This window comes from Triturus cristatus, chromosome 4_2, assembly GCF_964204655.1.
Source record: "Triturus cristatus chromosome 4_2, aTriCri1.1, whole genome shotgun sequence".
Lineage (NCBI taxonomy): Eukaryota > Metazoa > Chordata > Amphibia > Caudata > Salamandridae > Triturus > Triturus cristatus.
In genome coordinates, this window is record NC_140586.1 from 58,212,321 (window position 1) to 58,229,817 (window position 17,497).

A 17,497-nucleotide genomic window follows, 5' to 3' on the forward strand; every position below is an offset into this window, starting at 1 on the left:
TGATACATGCAATTTTGTCAGAAGGACGTTTCACTCTTTGTCATTGAAACCTTGATGAGGCATTTGAGGTACCTCCTATTCTGAAGTTTCTTACTAAGAATGGCTCCTTCTTTAAAGGAGTCCCTTTTGACGGTGCAATTTCTACAGAGTCTAAGGAATTGGCCAAAGGGAAGGCCATCCTTCAGGGCTCGCGGGTGGAAGCTGTTATATTGCAGTAAGGTATTGGGTTCCGTGGGTTTCCTGTAGAAGGCAACAATGAAGTGGTTTTCATTGTTTTTGATTTCAAGATCCAGGAAAGATATGATCTGACAAACGATATTATGGGTGGATTTGAGGTATGGCTGTTAAGGCAGTGTATAAACAGTGTCAGGCTGTGGGAGGGACCTTTCCAGATCATAAAAATGCCATTGATGTAAAGTTTACAGCAGCAAATATCACTGCATAAGGGGTTCTGATCTGTGATAAAGTGAAGTTCAAACTTGCCTACATAGAAATTAGCCAGATTTGGTGCAAAAATGGCTCCCATGGACGTGCCGGAGCATTGTTGATAGAACTCTTTCTCATACATAAAGTAGTTTGTGGTGAGAGCTATCTCATGTAGTTCCACAATTAAGTATGTCAGGATGTGGTATGGGGCAGGTCGTCCATCAAGGATTTGTCTAATTACTTTCGAGCTTTGGTTTTGGGGAATGTTTGTATTTAGTGACTGTATGTCAAGGGTCACTGGCATCTCTTGTGAGGGGTCAGATTCTATGCCTTCAGTAAGGTTAATCGTAAACATGCTATCTCTCACGTAAGTGTCTAAGAGTGGGACAAACTCTTTGATGAAGATACTTATGTACTCTCTATGGGATCAAGAATGGAGTCGCAGCCTGACAACTGGGCATTCCTAGAGGTTTATTTGTATCTTTATGGATTTTTGACATAGTATACAGAACAGCTGTCCTTGTTGTTTTTTTATTTAGGTACTCAGACTCTTGTTGTATCAGGAACCCTTGCTCGAGACTTGTATTAAGGGCATACAGGTTCAGCGATTACAGCAACCATCATAATCTGAATGCCATATAATTTCCCATACAGGCATTACCCTGGGCCTTTATTTGCGGCCATTCCTGGAGTCCTGAAGCAACTACTTGTACACGGGCTCTGCTTTCGAGACTAGCCAGTATGTATTCTTTGTAATCTATTACATGCACACATTACCTCATTGTCATCCAAGGCACTTGCCTAATTCATTAGCCCCCAGTTCCTCCTCAGTTCTATTGAAACCCTGATACACGGCGTCGCGTTGAAATGCCGTCGACACCATCATATTCAAAATAAACACTGAAAATTGACCAGTGCCATCTCATGTATCAAGCGAATTAGGCTGTCTTTGTAAATACCAATGTAGCATTGATTCTCACTTATTTTGTCACCAGTCTTCTTTTCCGGTTATGGTTTTTTGCACTTGAGGCTTCTCGAAAAACGTCTTCACCGTTCACTTAACTGCCTATTTTTATTTATGCATTTTTCTTACATTTCAACTCCAAAATGAATTTCAATTCGAATTAATTGAATTTAACAATGTCATACTGGTTGTTTTGCATATGTTTTGACTCGGAATGATTCTTGACAGGTACCTTCTATCTTACTATAAAGGCTCTGAATTAGATTGATTCAGGACAGGTACCTTCTGTTGTATTATATTTTGTTCCCAGCATACGTTCCATGTGAACGCTTGTTCCAAGTGTAAGCTCAAAAAGGCCAAGCAAACTTGACCCCAGTCTGCTACTCAGAATCAGATGAGAAGGCATGAGGGAGTCATTACAAGGGTCATACCCACAAGCATCTCACATCTCTGATTCGATCTTGGTGTGCCCAGAGTGTTACGTGCCTCCATTGACCCCTCAACAAATTGTGGTTTGCAAGGAAACTGTAGGAAATCCATTTTCAATGTGGTCACCCCAGATCTTTCGCCTCTTGCAGGACTCTATATTTTTCTGGTTTTAGAATTTTGTGCACTTTACCCCTGCCAACCAGAACTAGAGCGTCTGTGCTCACCCTTTTAACTTGGTGGAATTGGCATACTCTTAATTGCTAAATATACCCTGGGCCTGTAATTTAAATGCCACTGGTGGACTGTAGCACCTGCAAACATGGCTTCAGGCCTACCATTGTAACCGAATTGTAGCATTGTAAAAGCTTCAATTCGATCTGTCAAAATAAATGCTTTGACAGTTCAAAACCTCCCCTTTAAATATTAATAAGTCACCCCTTTGTAGGCAGTGAAAATGTAATCTTAACATGTCCTGACAATGACTAGCACCCAAAAAGTTTTTTAAACTGAGGTAGGCCTAGCTGTCCTATGTAGTAAACCACACTACAGATTGCAATCCTAATACTGTATCTCGGGAAGGGGACTAGCTAGAAAAATAATGAAACAACTGTTTTTAATAGTTATAAACAACCCAATCCAATGGTGAAGTCAGATTTTTAATAAACATTAAGGAAAAGTAACTTATAGAAATGTATCTTTACCCTGTCTGAATTTCCTGGAGGCTAGTTGCATTTGCTCTCCAACTTCTCCCAGATAGCAATTAGCTTTTGAATAGGTGTGAATGAGGTGCAAAATTCATTCCCGGAGTGTCACAATAGGTCACTGTGATTGACAGGTGAACCAGAATGACCAGAGATTACTTTACTGACCTTTACAGAATATGCAGAGTAGGGGTTGTGGACATCCTTTTTGATATTACTGTGACAAATCCTGCTGGAGTGTCCTGCTTGAGGTTGACATATAACACTTGGGGCAGGTTGAAAAGAAGAAAACAGGATGCCAAAACAATTCTTGTTTATTCACTGTCAGGATGCTGGAAAACCCTATTTTGTCCTACCAGACTTCTGTCTTTGGGTTTTACATATAAGACGTGGGGAGCACTTGAAAATAAGGAGACAAGCATGCCAACACAATCCTTGTCTATAAATTATCTGGTTGATGGAAAACCCTACTTTTGTCTTACCAGACATCTGTCCCTGGGTTTATTGGTTGGTACAGCAGCTGCCCAAAACTTAATTTACTGTTAGAAACGTGACGACACTAGGATTACCATAATACACTCCCCAGACACCATAAGAGCCCCCCGGACCCAAGTAGAGTGTGGCCGAAGACTTTCGCCATGTTGAAAATGCCCTAAGTGGTTTCACGTTTTGCCTTTATACGATGGCTTCCTGCCATTTGTATTACTAAGATTTGGTTTGCTGCAACCCTTAATGACCATCAGGGGAATCTTCATATAATAACCCTTCACTACTGCGTATTGATTCCAATTTTACCATATTGCGTTCTCGCCATTATATAATGATTCTTCACTACGTTGTATCAATTCTAATTTTACCATACCGCGTTCACGATCGAGGGTGACGCATTTTTGAAAAATATTTTCTCACCTCAGCATCATGCTGACCTCTTACCGGTTTTATTAGTTTCTCTGTATGTTACACTTGTACCTCAAACATACTTGAGGATGGCGCGTGCTATCTATGGACGACAGAGATCACATGCATGCATGTGCTGACCTATCGTGATCTTTGCATCATCATTCAGGTGTGCCCTGTTTTTTGACGACGCTTATGTACGTGACAATCCCGGATCGCGGGTTCTTTATCGACCTCTGGCACATCACCAGAGTGCAGAGGACTGTCATTGGCGGGTTGAGCACCAAAGTAAGTACCTAGCCGTCTCATGTTCTATTGTCTTGGCTCTGTTTATATTGTTGTGTGCCACCGCGCCCATCTTCCACCACTCACGCCGGTACAGCTTTTATTAATATGCACTCGAGCTTTTTTCTTTGCTCAGTGACTCATATCATAAATACGGATGATAAACGCTACTGCGGGGGTTCTGATTTGAAATCGTACTGTGATGTTAGGCTGAAATTCCTCTGTGGATACACCAGGTACATATCAGCATGTTGTACTAACCTTTGGTGTCCGGGTATGACATGTATGAGTTCTGACTCTTTATAACTGCTACTTGAGCGGCATACAGGCATATACTTAGCCTTCTTTCATTTTCTTTGGCTTGGGATATGTGTGTGTCAATTGAGGCCCTTACTTTTGCGTATTGTCCTTGTTTTCTTTTATTTTCCACTTCTTGTCTATTTCAATTGACCACTGCATACCCTTGGCTTGCCATCACTTACCGGTTTGTTCCTTCACATATTCTTCACTGCTATTCTATTTTGACTATCTCCACTTTTTTCCTTCCTTTCCTCTTTTGAGAAATTCGCTTTGCAAACTCATTTACACAGTATGGGTAACAAATCAATCATCAAGATATGTAGTTATGGTCACCTACTGTGTACCATTTGGATCATTTTCATCATGTCTATTTGATATTCACATGTTTTCAAATCCACATGCCTTTTCAGAGCATGCATGTTCACACTCCTATTTTATTCATAGCTTAGGTTGTCCTCCCCTTTGCCTCCTACTTTGCCCTAGTTAGCTGTGGCCAAGATTAAATATGGTTTGTCTTTTTAAATGTAGAAGTCAGAGAATCGGTTAGCTCTCATTCCCAGTGGGCAATTGTTTTTTAAATCTTCTTCTGATATTATTATGTATGTATATGCTTTTTATATATGTCCTATGTGATCCACCTTTAGTACTATGTTGTGTGTCATGTGTAGTTGTTGTACTTGTTGTTTCTTTTCTTCTGCTCACGAAGTTTCGTGTTTTATGTGTTGTACATATTTCTTGTATTGCTGCCATGAAGAAGTCCATTTTATGGACGAAATGCGTTGACTGTCTTCACTGCATATATGTGAAAACTTTATAAAAAAGAAATAAAAAGAAAATAAAGACAAGAATCACAACCTTGTTTTTTGGTTATTGTTGTGGTGCATCTCTATGCTTCACATTGTCATATAGTCCAGTCTTTATTTGCATAACAATTCAAGGCATTTTATGTGTCACCAAATGCCTTAAGCATTTCAAGATGGTTTTATGACTCAAATTCTAGAAACACACCAGGAATGAGATTGGTTAATGGTAATAGAACTAAAGAAGTCACACTGTCACATCCTATTTACGGCACCACATTGTGGCCCTTGCAAGTACAATCAACAATAACAAAGAAGCAGCACTTTGCTATAGTCAACATGACTTGTTAGAGCATTGCATTAATTTCCAACGCAACACAGTTATATTATACAGTTGCTTACTGCGATCAGTCTTGAGCCTCGATTACAAATTGCTTGCCTGTGATATATCCACCATCATGTTGCCCCTAGGATTGGATCTATGCTATATTAAATCCAAAATTAGATAAAATTAGATATGCATCCTACTTGATATAATATGTCATTTGGTCACCTCGGCTAGTCCTCATACCTTCTGAAAGTACCTCTGAGGCTCACTCCAGAGCAGATGCTCTGTTGTCTGGTTGTCTTTCTCTAAAGGTGAAAGAGGTGTGAAAGGTTAGAACCTTGTGTTGAATAGTGGCACTCAATCTTTAACTTCTGAACTAATTTTCTGAACTTTATTGATATCCAGTGGAAAGACCTCTTTTACTAATGACTGTTTGGCCTGTAGGACTAATAGAGAAGTTAATACAGCTGGTCAATTTTGTTTTCATTGTCAAGCACCAACTCACTGAAGCTTCTTTTTTGCAGATTCTGGCAGAAGAGTCACCCGAAGACGTGTTCCTGAAGACATGTGCAGTGATAGACTCCTTGGAGTAGGACCCGAAGGATCCCTCTCTTTAAAACACAGAAGATGCTGACCCTCCATATAGATGCACTAACTATATCGCTTGCCTTACTAATAATGAAATAAATAGTTAGCAGGCTAGATTCTGCATTTTTTTAAAACCCTCGGTTGGCCCTACTGGTCATGGCTCAGGGAGGAAATCCAGCACCAACTCAATAGGGGTGCAAGTAATTGAAGCTGCTCCCTAAAGCCCTCCACGGTGTTCAGGCATAGAAGTGTGACCCAGTTGTGCTAAAAGATCGAAATGTCAGGGAGACTACTCTGCCCTTCTGTGCATCTATGCAAAGGAGAGACCTAGTCCTGCTCTGCCTGCTAAGGGCCAGATTGAAGCATTGTTGTTCGCAGGGTAACTGGGCAGAGGAAAAATTACCTTACAGCGAAAAAGCGCACTAGTTTGACTCACAAAGATCCCATGTAGGGAAGAGGGATGCTGTGCTGCCTCTTGAGGGTTGATATATAGAAGTGAATGATTGTGCTTTGACTCAGTGAATCCAGGCAGAAAGAAAGGACACAGCTCCTATCCATGTATCTTCCAGGCAGAGAGGGGGCATTGTTGTGCTGCGCGGTGCTGAGACAGAATATCGAGTTGGAAATGCCGACTTGCACAAATATCCTGATTCAGAAATATCGACAGCAAGAATATCGTGGTCAAGAATATCGAATGTAAGGTAAGAAATATCGTTGTAAAAAATATAGAAGTCATTAATATTGTTTGCAAAAATATAGATGTTTAAAATATCGATTTTTTAATTAGTTTTATGTATTTTAATTTATATTTTAAATGTATGTGATGTATTTTTTTTGTGTTAGTATTGTTTATGTTTTTAATATATGTGTTACATTTTTAGTAGTTATGAATTTTATTTAAATTAAATGTAGCTTTTTTTAGCTCCGTAGCGGGTTGTGCGTTTATAGGGGAATAGGGTGGGAAGTAATTTAATTATAATAAATTAATGATTGTTTTTCATTTATTTAATTTAGATTTTATAGCGTTAATTGTGGTAAGTAATTCATATGAAATTAATTATTAATTGGCTGTTAATAAAAATTAATTAATTGATAATTAATTGTGGTAATCATGTAATTTTTTTGTAGTGCGGGTTGTCGGGTTTATAGGGGTAAAGGGTGGGAAGTAATGTATTTTTGATGAATTAATAGTTGTTAATTCATATCAATTAATTGTGGAAATTGTGTTAATTTTACGTGCAGGTTGTGGGGTTTATAGAGGTAAGAGGTGGGAAGAAATGTATGTTTAATTAATTAATAATTAGGTGTTAATTTATATTACCTAATTAATTGATCATTAATTATGGTAATTGTGTGTGGCTTTTTTTAGGTGTGGGGTTCATGGGGTAAAGGGTGGGAAGTAATTTAGGTTTAATTAATTAATAATTAGTTGTTAATTAATATTAACTCATTGAAAAATAAATATAGAATTTGTATAATTAATTTTAGCTGTGGGTTATGGGGTTTATAGGGGTAAAGGGTGGGGAGTAATTTTTGTTTAATTAATTAAAAAATAGTTGATCATTATTATTAATTAATTAATTTATATGTAATTAGGGTATTTGTTTATATTTTTTGTGTGTGGGTTTTATTGTTATAGGGGTACAGTGTGGGGTGTAAATTAAGTTTACTCACTTTATAATAAGTTGTTAAATGCTATTAGTTTTGTAATTGAAAATAAGGTTTAATTGTGTAATAATTTATTTACAGTTTAATTTTTAACTGAGGGTTGTGGGGATCATAGGGGTAAAGTGTGGGAAGTTAAATAATTTTTAATTTGTTTTTTAATTAATAATAATTCTTTAGATGGGGCATTGGATTGCCGGACCTGCGTCTGTATTACCAGGCCACGCAACTGGCTGCCATTAATAGCTGGGTGTTTGGGAGGCATGATGAGCCAAGCTTCCGTACAGATCATTGGTTGATGGGGAAAGGTGGCTATAATAGAGCTCTCTACACCAATCATAAGAAATTGAGACTTACTGGCCCGACGGCGCGCGCAGTGGAGGTGTGGCATGGAGTGCAGAAGTGGATGGGTTGGAGGGGCCGCTTGACGAAGGCTACCCCCCCTATGGGAGCCAGATATTCTGGGGAGTCTGAGTACATCAGCGGGATTCGATAAGTGGGAAATGATAGGAATTTCCAAAGTCAGCGACCTATGGAAAAAAGGCAAAATGGTAACATTCCAGGAGCTTCAGGCCAAATACCAATTGGCTTCCTCGGAGGGGTTTCGCTACCTGCAGATAAGCCATGCCATAGAATCGGCCCAAACTAAAAACGCGCCCATTCCGGACTCTTCCCCCTGTTAGACCCAATGAACCGAAAGGCCATATCACTCACATGCCGTAAACTTACCAATAATCGGGTGGACCCGATGTCAAAACTTAGGAGGGCCTGGGAAGGAGACCTAGGGGACTTGGCCGAGGAGGACTGGCGGGAGGCATTTTCATCACCCAGGGAGGTGGCTATCCCATTGCGTCTTCGCCTGGTGCAGTTAAAAATCCTACACCGAGTGTACTTTGATGCTACTCTATTACATAAACTTAATAGGCGACCCGACTCACTCTGCCTTCGATAATGCGCTCAGACGGGAACATTTCTGCATATTTTATGGGAATGTCCCCACATACAGAGTTATTGGACTAATGTCACCAGGCAAATGGTTAGGACATGTGGCAAAGCTATACACCCGACACCCGCGATGTGCCTTCTCAATGTCTGGGTAGCGACGGACCTTACGCAAATTGAGCAAGAATGGGTCACATTGGGGTGATGTCTGGCTAAGCGGAATATCGCCCAAAGGTGGGGAATTTATAGCATACCACTACTGAGGGATTGGGCTAAAGACATGCTCGCTGAGAAAACGGTATTCAAAGGGAGGGGATGCCCACTTAAATGGGACCTCAAGTGGGGAAAATGGAATAAGTATAGGGGGGATATATGTGTCTCACCGATGATAGAGCTGAGGGGGGAGAGACAGAGGGCACAGGTGGGATGATTGCAGAAACATTCACAAAGGGTGAGATGCGACCAGAATAGCGGGAGTGATACGGCGACTCCTGATTCGGAGACATACAAGGGTTTGTTGGAGGGGGAGGCTGGTGGCATGTAAATTTAGGTACCCTGGACTCATGTGTACTAGAGGTGCATTGAGGGAGTGTGGAAATGGTAGGAACTAACGTATTTACATTGTCTATGCAATTGTCTCTGCTGCTGTCTTTGTTTCAAATAAAAAATGTTTTAAAAAAATAAAAAATTCTTTAATTGGTAATTAATTGTTAGTTGAGGAAGTATATATATATATTTTTTAAAGATGGCGGCTTGAAGCCGCCGCTGAGAGCGGCATACGCGTTTGCTCCCGCTATCGCTTTTCAGCTGTGATGCCAATACTGTTGCTGGGGAGGCTTAGACAGTCAACCGAGACAGAAGCACTGAGAAAGCACCGGGATAACCCGATGATTATCGCCGTCTGCTGCAAATCTGCAGAGCCGCGAGTTGGGCTTCGCGGGTGACATGGCGGAGTCCACTTAACCTTGGTTCGCTCTGCCGGTCGGGGCTACATCATCTGCATGCAGGAATGGCTCCACCTCGAGGTCGAAATCAGCGTGCTCCAGCTGTCTCTGCGGTTACTCCGGTAAATAGGAAAATCAAATCTTCTGATGTGAATGACCAACGCACACATACTGATGGGAGAGGAGGAAGCTCTCAGCTGGGGAAGTCTGTTTTCAAGTTTCTCCAGTCTAATAAGGCGGCTGGTGTTATACAGGCTTGCTCCCCCCTTTCGGTGGAACAAACTATTGCTGTTGCTGTGATGGAGGCTGTACAGGCGGAACATGGCTGTGATGGTGGCTGTGAGAATAACAACATTGCAGCTCCAACTTCCTCTCCCTCTAAGGATCAAAGTAAGGATCAAAGCAATGATTTGTCGAAGCCTACACCGAAACGAGGTAATGTTTCTTTAAAGCAAATAAACTGTGTGCAAGGCCTGAATCGAGTAAATAGCCCGTTTGTTGAGACTTTGCAGGTTACTGGCTCGAGTAATCAGTGTGACTGATTTTCAACAAGGAGTTGTAAACACAGATAAAGGCAGCAATTCAGACATGACTCCCAGTGAACAGTCTAATGAGTCTCTGACTGAAAACAGTCAAACTGCTACTGCCACTGTTAGCATGCTGAGTGGTAAAGAGGCAGCTAGAGGGGGAGTTGAAGGGGGAGAAAATGACAATGAAATAGAGGGAGACGATGATCCTCTGGAAAATAACCTTATAGAAAAAGACTTGGCACATATGGTGGATGAGGTTGAAGAAGGTTACCACATAAACAACACCGATAACAGACCAGCTGGATACGGATGTGCTAGGAGAAGCCACTGCTGACAAAGGCATGATAGCCACTTCCCCTTCAGTTTCCACTCCTGATGCAACGGGCGGCCCGAACCATGGTACAAGAGTAAATGGTGCCTTGAAAAGCCAATGGACGGATGCTGTTACTGGGCCTAATAAAGGGGCCAAGCAGATAAAGAAACAAAAAGCCAAAGAGCAAACTTCAGCATATTCTAACGTCTCGAAATTACCAGACAATGGTGTCCGACCTAGCAAACTCAGCCCTCTCAGAAAATGGGTCACTGCCAAAGGGAATGTCAAAACTCTCATCTCAAGACTATCTGGCTCTTCTCCTAGCAATGAGATGCCACCACCTACTAATACTAGCTCCGACGTGATCAATCAAACGGACATTACCTCTAGGGATCTACCCTTAGATGGAGGTATGGCAGCTACCGGATTAGGATCTTCTTCTCCCTCAGTAGCATCTTCTACCTCTAATACTTCTAATATAGAAGGAGAGCAACTGGCAGTCAATACCAACACCACAGAGCCTTCTCTGACCACTATCCTTTAACTGCTCCATGAACAAAGAGCCGAGATCCAAATGCAACAGGGTCTTTCAGAGGTTTCAGTAAAGGTAGCTGTTCTTGCACACAAAATAACAGAGGTACAACAGCGTCTGTCAAATGCCGAAGATACTGTTGCGACAACAGTAAACACAATGGAAATACATGAAACTCATCTCTCATTTCTCAGAAGCAAGGTCGAAGATCTCAAAAATAGACAACATAGGAATAATCTCCAACGTTTTGGTATTCCTGAAGAAAAGGAGGGAGCGGATCCACAAGCCTATATCGTCCAACTATTTCAAAAGTCATTCCCAGACCTCTCTGACTGGGATTGGGATTCTCAGATTCAAAGCGCCCATAGACTTCCTATATTTCTGAGTCAAGAGGCAAGAGCAGATAGACAACATCCTAGGCCTGTGATTGTCTATTTTGGGAACTTTCTACTTAGACAAGCCGTTTACTTTCGAGCCCCTCCAGGTACGACTAACTCACTTGCATTCTCTGTAAGATCAGACCTTTGCAAAGAAACAATGGAACGACGCTGGAACCTACGTCAGCTGATTGACCCCATGAAGGCAGCTGGTGCACAAGTGTTTCTCCAAGAGCCTGCAAAACTTAAAGTCATACGTGGTGGACACACTTGGATGCTCCACTGAAATGCAGAGGCCCAGAAAATCCTCAACTCTTGGAAAACCTCGGGGAGACCGGACTCTTAAAAACCGAGATTACACTTAAACGACCTCCTATTGGCTTTTCTCAAAAATTACCTCTTTTTTGTCCTCCCTTCTTTCTTTCTTCCTTGGTACTGCCAGGTTCTGTTTATTCACTTCACAATCACCTTATATGATAATTAATGTATGAATGGTTGCATTTTGGGGGTCTTCATTCGTTTATGACAGGACCAATGCTAATATGTTGCGGGTGGCTCATGCGGACGCAACGCTCTCTTTGGCTGTCAGGTCCATCGACAGCCTGGTTAGGGTGGTTCCTTCTCTAGGACAGAGGGTGGGGTGGGGTTGGGTGTGGTTTTGGGTGGTTTGGTTTGTGGGGGTTAAGATAAAAATGTCAAAAGGAGTAAATAATGGAGTAAATAGTGAAATAATGCTTGATCTGAGCTTCACTGCTTATAAAAATAATATTGCTAACGTTTATAGTTCAGGACTCTATCAAAGTATGTTTGAAACAACTATGTGTTTGCTTAAGGCAATTGAACGGATTTTAGAACTCTTTATTAGAGTGTTAGAAGGGCAGCCATTTGTACCATTTATGTCCCGGATTCTTATGCTTTTTACCATAGCATAGCTAGTATTGCTGTCGAATATAGCTTAAAGTTTATAAACCCCTGTCTGCAAAAAATTCTTTTTTGTTTCGATGCAAAATATAACTTGCAGAGCAGTTCTATGTGGGCCTTAGCTTTCTCTACGACTTATAAATGGGGCTAATCAAAATTATATGTTGGAATGTGGCCGGGCTGAATTCAGCGAACAAACGCCAGATGGTACGTGCAGAACTTGAGAATTACAGACCCCATATCGTCGCTCTGACCTAAACACATTTGGCACAAAAGGATAGGCACCTGTTAAAACTACTAGGCTATTAGACAGTGGTTTGTACATTACAGATGGTGTCCATTAGAGGAGTTGCTTTGCTAGTCGATAAAAAGCTTGACTATACTCTGCTTAGAACCTCCCATGATATTAGAGGCAGATGGATAATCGCACAGTTGCTCATCCAGGGCCATAAGCTTGTTATATGCGTAGTCTATGGTCCAAACCTGGATGACCCATCTATTTTTGATTCACTATCTTTTTGAGTGGCAGGGGGATTAAATTCCCATCTTCCCAGACATTACATGCCCAACCACCCATTCCACTCAATCCTGCTAGCTTATCCGCGACGAATAAATTAAAAATACTGTCCTGGAATATAGCAGGCCTTAAGAAAAATATGAATATTCCGTCTTGGGTTGAGTTTGTGAGCACGCATGACGTCTGTGTTTTTCAGGAGACATGGAGCATGGAAGCGCTCTCGATCTCAGGGTTTGCCACCTATTTTATCCCTGCAATCTCTAGTGGCAAGGGTAGACCCTCAGGTGGACTCCTAATATGGATTAACCTCGATCTGGGATGGTCTATTACTTCTAAAGAAAGTAATAATCATGACATCTTGTGGCTATCTATCAAAGCCCCAAAAAAAGGTGAATCACTTAACCTCTTTAATGTCTACATCAGGGGAACAGTGAGTGGCAGGTCTTCGACCATCTTGAGTGAATTAGAACTCCTCTTAGCACACTGCCCTCCCTCCTCAAAAACCATCATAGCCGGGGACTTCAATTGTACATTCGAGCCCTTGGGTTCCGAGGACCCCCTGAACTTAGATGGAGAAGACATTAGATGGGGAGTGCCTCCTCTTTCCTTGGCCCCAATTAAAAAATGGACTGAGATTGTCATGCAGGTTAACGCCCTCACACTGGAATACGGCTTAAGAGCCGTAAACGGAAGAACCTTGTCAGACCTTAAGGGGGCGAACACTTTTAACAAGCTGACATGTCCTTCCCGTATTGATTATATTCTGCTGGATCTATGTCTCTGGGAAAGTCTAGTCGATATGGAGGTTAGTTTTACAGTAGACAGCGATCACAATCCTTTATCCCTAACCTTGCAGAACCGTTGGGCTGCTTCGCTGACAATAGCATCTGTATGTGATGCTGACCCCCTTCTTTCCAAAGAGGTAGTACCTTCCAATTGTGGCAGGTGGTTAAGGTGGCCTAGAGTACTAGCAGACAAAAAGAAGATCTCCTCTATATCTTTAATATTGACCGAAAAAACTAGAGATCTTGAGGAAGCCATGGCCTCGATCCAGACGAGAGGCAAGATCCCTATAATTCACCAGGAAACTATTTCCTTGATTGCGGAACAATTTCTTGGTAGCACTAGCTTAGGAAAAAGGAGATCTGGAAAAAACACCCTTAACCCTTGGTTCACAGATCTCTGTAAAGAGAAAAGAAAAGCACTAAGAGCTGCGGTCAAGGAGAAAAATAACATCAGGGTCAAATTAGCAAGGAAAGATTATAACTCATCCTTGACATTAGCTAAGCGTGCTTGGGAAGAGGACCACTGGGATGAGCTGAAAATAGCTGCTTCTAAGAAAAATTCTGCGTCCTTCTGGTCACTAATTGGCATTAAAAGTAGGGCAGGCACTGTCCCAATCCCAAACCATATAGACAGCCAGAATTGGTGGGACCACTTTGCAAACTTATATGCCGTTGACGTAGAGGGAGAGCGAGTGTCTAGTAGGGTTAATCAATATTTACTCAATACGAACCATATAATTCCTTTTAGTTGGGAGGACGTTTTAAGTGCTATTAATAGCATTGTTCCAGCTAAAGCCGCAGGACCTGATGGCATCCCAGGTGATTTGTTCCATTTGGAACCAGGCGGTTGGGCTAAATATATCCAACACCTGATTAATAGCTTGTTAGAAGGTGGTGAAGTCCCCCCATCCTGGAAACAAGCCGAAGTTATTCCTATTTTTAAGAAAGGTGACCGCCAAGTTCCTGCCAACTACAGGCCGATTAGCCTTGTAGACTGTATGCAAAAAGTGGTAGGACGTAGTCTCCTTAATAGAATTCACCTTTGGATGGAGGAAGGGGGAATCTTATCTAAATGTCAAGCGGGTTTCAGGAAATCTACTAGTACCATAGACCAAGTCTTCCGTCTATTATTATTATACTGGAAAGTGGTTGTTATTGCAAAGGGCAACTTATATCTTGCTTTCATCGATCTCAAGACGGCATTTGATCTAGTTCCACGCGCTAAGTTGTGGGCCGTCTTGCAGGAAATGGGCATACCCCCCTATATTTTATCCCTTTTAGTTCGCCTCCATGACGGTACCTCCGCAAGAATTAGATGGGGAGATCAAGGGCAGACTACTGAGAGTATCCCAGTAAAGAGAGGGGTCCGCCAGGGCTGTGTTTTGGCTCCCACACTCTTCTCGCTTTATGTGAATGGTGTGGTGGATTTTTTGAGCCACATTCCAGCTGATGCACCAGCCCTGGCGGGGGAAAAAATAGCTACACTTCTCTTTGCTGACGATACTCTCTTGATCTCCAAATCCCCCATGGGTCTTCAATTACTACTCACCCATTTCCAGGAGTTCTGTACTCAAAGGGGCCTTATTATTAATATTTCTAAAACAAAATTTATGGCTTTTAGCCCTGGAAAACAGTTTAAACCGAAACTCATCCTTAATGGCTCTCATCTTGAGCAAGTTCACTGCTTGGATTATTTGGGTATGAGGCTATCGGACCAATTGTCATGGAGACCACACTTGAATAAAATGCTACTAAATCATAAAAGGGTAGCAGGGGCAATTGTAAGAGAACAGCGCCTGTCTATTTCTAGACTAGTCTCCCCTGCCCTGGCTGTTTATGAGGGTAAGGCAGTTAGCGCGGCAACCTATGGAGCAGAACTTTGGGGGTTCGAAAAAATAGCTGAAATTCAAAAGTCAGATAATACGTTTTTAAGAGATATCCTCTCTGTCCCCCAATGCACTCCATTACCCCCTTATTCCTCGATACTGGGAGGCGCAGGGTGAGTGACACGATTAGAATACGCCCCCTCTTATACTGGGCAAGATTAAGATCCACCCTGGAACTATCACATTACGCGGCAGGTCTCAGTGAACTGATTTCTCTGAATATGGGCAAAAGGGTAAAATGGCTCACCGAACTGAAGGAACTCCTAGTCTTGTTGGGTTTAGCTGACGCATGGAGGAACCAAGCCCAGCCCTCCAAGGCTGAGTTAAAAAAGATCTACTGGAACTGGATACTCCAGTGTCATCTATCCTATCCGAGGCATGGGAAACTCTCAGAAGACTTTTTACTGTTTAAACATGTTGGCCATCTGGAACCCTATCTTGACTTCATTCGAGTCCCTATGGATAGAAAGCTGTATATACTTTTCCGGATTGGGTCATTGTATCTCAATGTTTCAGTTGCTCAGAGGGATCCAGCTAAAAATCTCTCTCCTAGTTGACCGTGTTGCGAAGCTCCCCACGAAACAATAGCTCATTGCCTATTTGCATGCCTGGCTTATCAGCAGGCCAGGAATAAATGGCTTAAACCTATTTGTGTTCAGCTAGGAACAAGGAACCATCTAGTTGCACTACGCATCTTGAGATCAGATGCGTCTAGACCAGTAATTGTGTGCGGAGTTGCCAAATTTTTGGGTCGGGCTTGGATCATTCGCATGAAAGCCATTTCCAAAGCCACAAAATTAGCCAATGTTGCTGTTGATTAAATTTTGAACTCACTTTCTAGTGTAAGAGGTCTAAAGGAATGAACTGTGATTTTGAGACCCCTTGTTGATTATAGTAATTTGTTTTTAAAGGGAACTTTTATGAATTGCTATTTCCTTTTATTGTTGTTATACCATGTACTCTTAAATATTTTATCCTTTTTAACTATTACAAAAATTTGACTTATATAATATTGACCGTATTGTATGAAAGCTTTTATGATAGTAATTATCGAATAAAGCAAAATTGATAATGATAATGAATGATTATGGGTGATTTTAATTGTACCATGAACTCACACATAGATTCAACTAATCAAGGAGCCTCAACTAGAATGAGGAAGGTCAGGGCTGCTATTACGGAAATGGCTCGATTGCATGATCTGAAGGATATATGGTGCCTATTGCATCCTTTAATACCTGGTTATACCTACTATAGCATACCTCACCGACAATACTCAAGAATTGATATGATTTTTGTCAGTAATTCTATCCTCAATATAGCCAAATGTGAAATCTGCCCCAAGATAGCCTCAGATCATAATCCCCTGACACTGACACTCACATTTAGCTTATCTAATAAACAAATACGTCAATTTTCTTTCCCTCGCTATCTGTTGACGGATACAGAATATCAATCCTTTATGAAGGAGAGTATTAACAACTTTTTAGCTGATAATGAAGGCTCTACTTCCCTTTTTTCTGTCTGGGACTCACTTAAAGCTTTCATAAGAGGAACTACCCAACAGTATGTCTGGAGACAAATTCGCATTAAACATCAGACAAGTGAGGACACTAGAGCGGAAGTCCGACATTTAGAAATAGCACATTCAGACGAAATTAGGCGAGGGAATACTCAAAAGACCTTAGTTCCCACACATTCTCAAACTTATCTATCCCTAATTGAGAAACGTGCTGTATTAGGATGGTCTCTAAAAGATAAAACTGTGGCTTACTATAATAAAAATAGAGCTCTCCAATATGAGTATGGCGAACAAGTAGGTAAAGTGCTTGCACACCAACTCTCTGATAAAAGGGCGGGGCGAGTAATAAAAAGTACAAGAGGAGCTGGGGGATTACTTTATACACATCCAGAACAGATATTAGAGGAATTCTCAAACTTTTATCAGGCACTCTATAGCAACCCTAAGTGTTCGACGTAAGGAAATTTATCGAATATATCGATAAATGAAAATTCCGCTAAACTATCCACAGATTAGAAATAGATCAGTTACAAGATCTTAATTTAGATCTTACAGTCGAGGAAATAAATGATGCTACAGATGCACTTCCATCGGGTAAAGCAGCAGGAGAAGACAAAATTCCGCTGGAATTCTATAAAATATTTAAGACCAGCTTAGCCCTTATTATGTCCCAGGTTATGAATCACGTCGGTGTAAAGGGGATGGTGCCGCATTCGTGGGATATGACAAATATTGTCTTCTTTTTGAAAAAGAGCAAGCCGAGGGAAGAATGTGGGTCATATCGACTGATTTCATTAATCAACGCTGATGCAAAAATCTTCGCAAAAATACCGGCTATGCGTCTT

At 41.4% G+C, this 17,497-nt stretch overlaps 1 protein-coding gene across 1 annotated transcript in view; it reads left to right on the forward strand.

The window, feature by feature from the left end:
* LOC146832966 (adenylate kinase isoenzyme 1-like) overlaps positions 1-5,732 on the forward strand; it is a 518,078-nt gene extending 512,346 nt beyond the window's left edge. Inside the window, exon 5 of the mRNA XM_085600031.1 lies at positions 5,655-5,732. Coding sequence (XP_085456157.1) covers positions 5,655-5,723 — 69 coding nt within the window. The 3' untranslated portion in view covers positions 5,724-5,732. The remainder of the gene's footprint in view (positions 1-5,654) is intronic.
* The last annotated feature ends 11,765 nt before the right edge of the window (positions 5,733-17,497 follow it).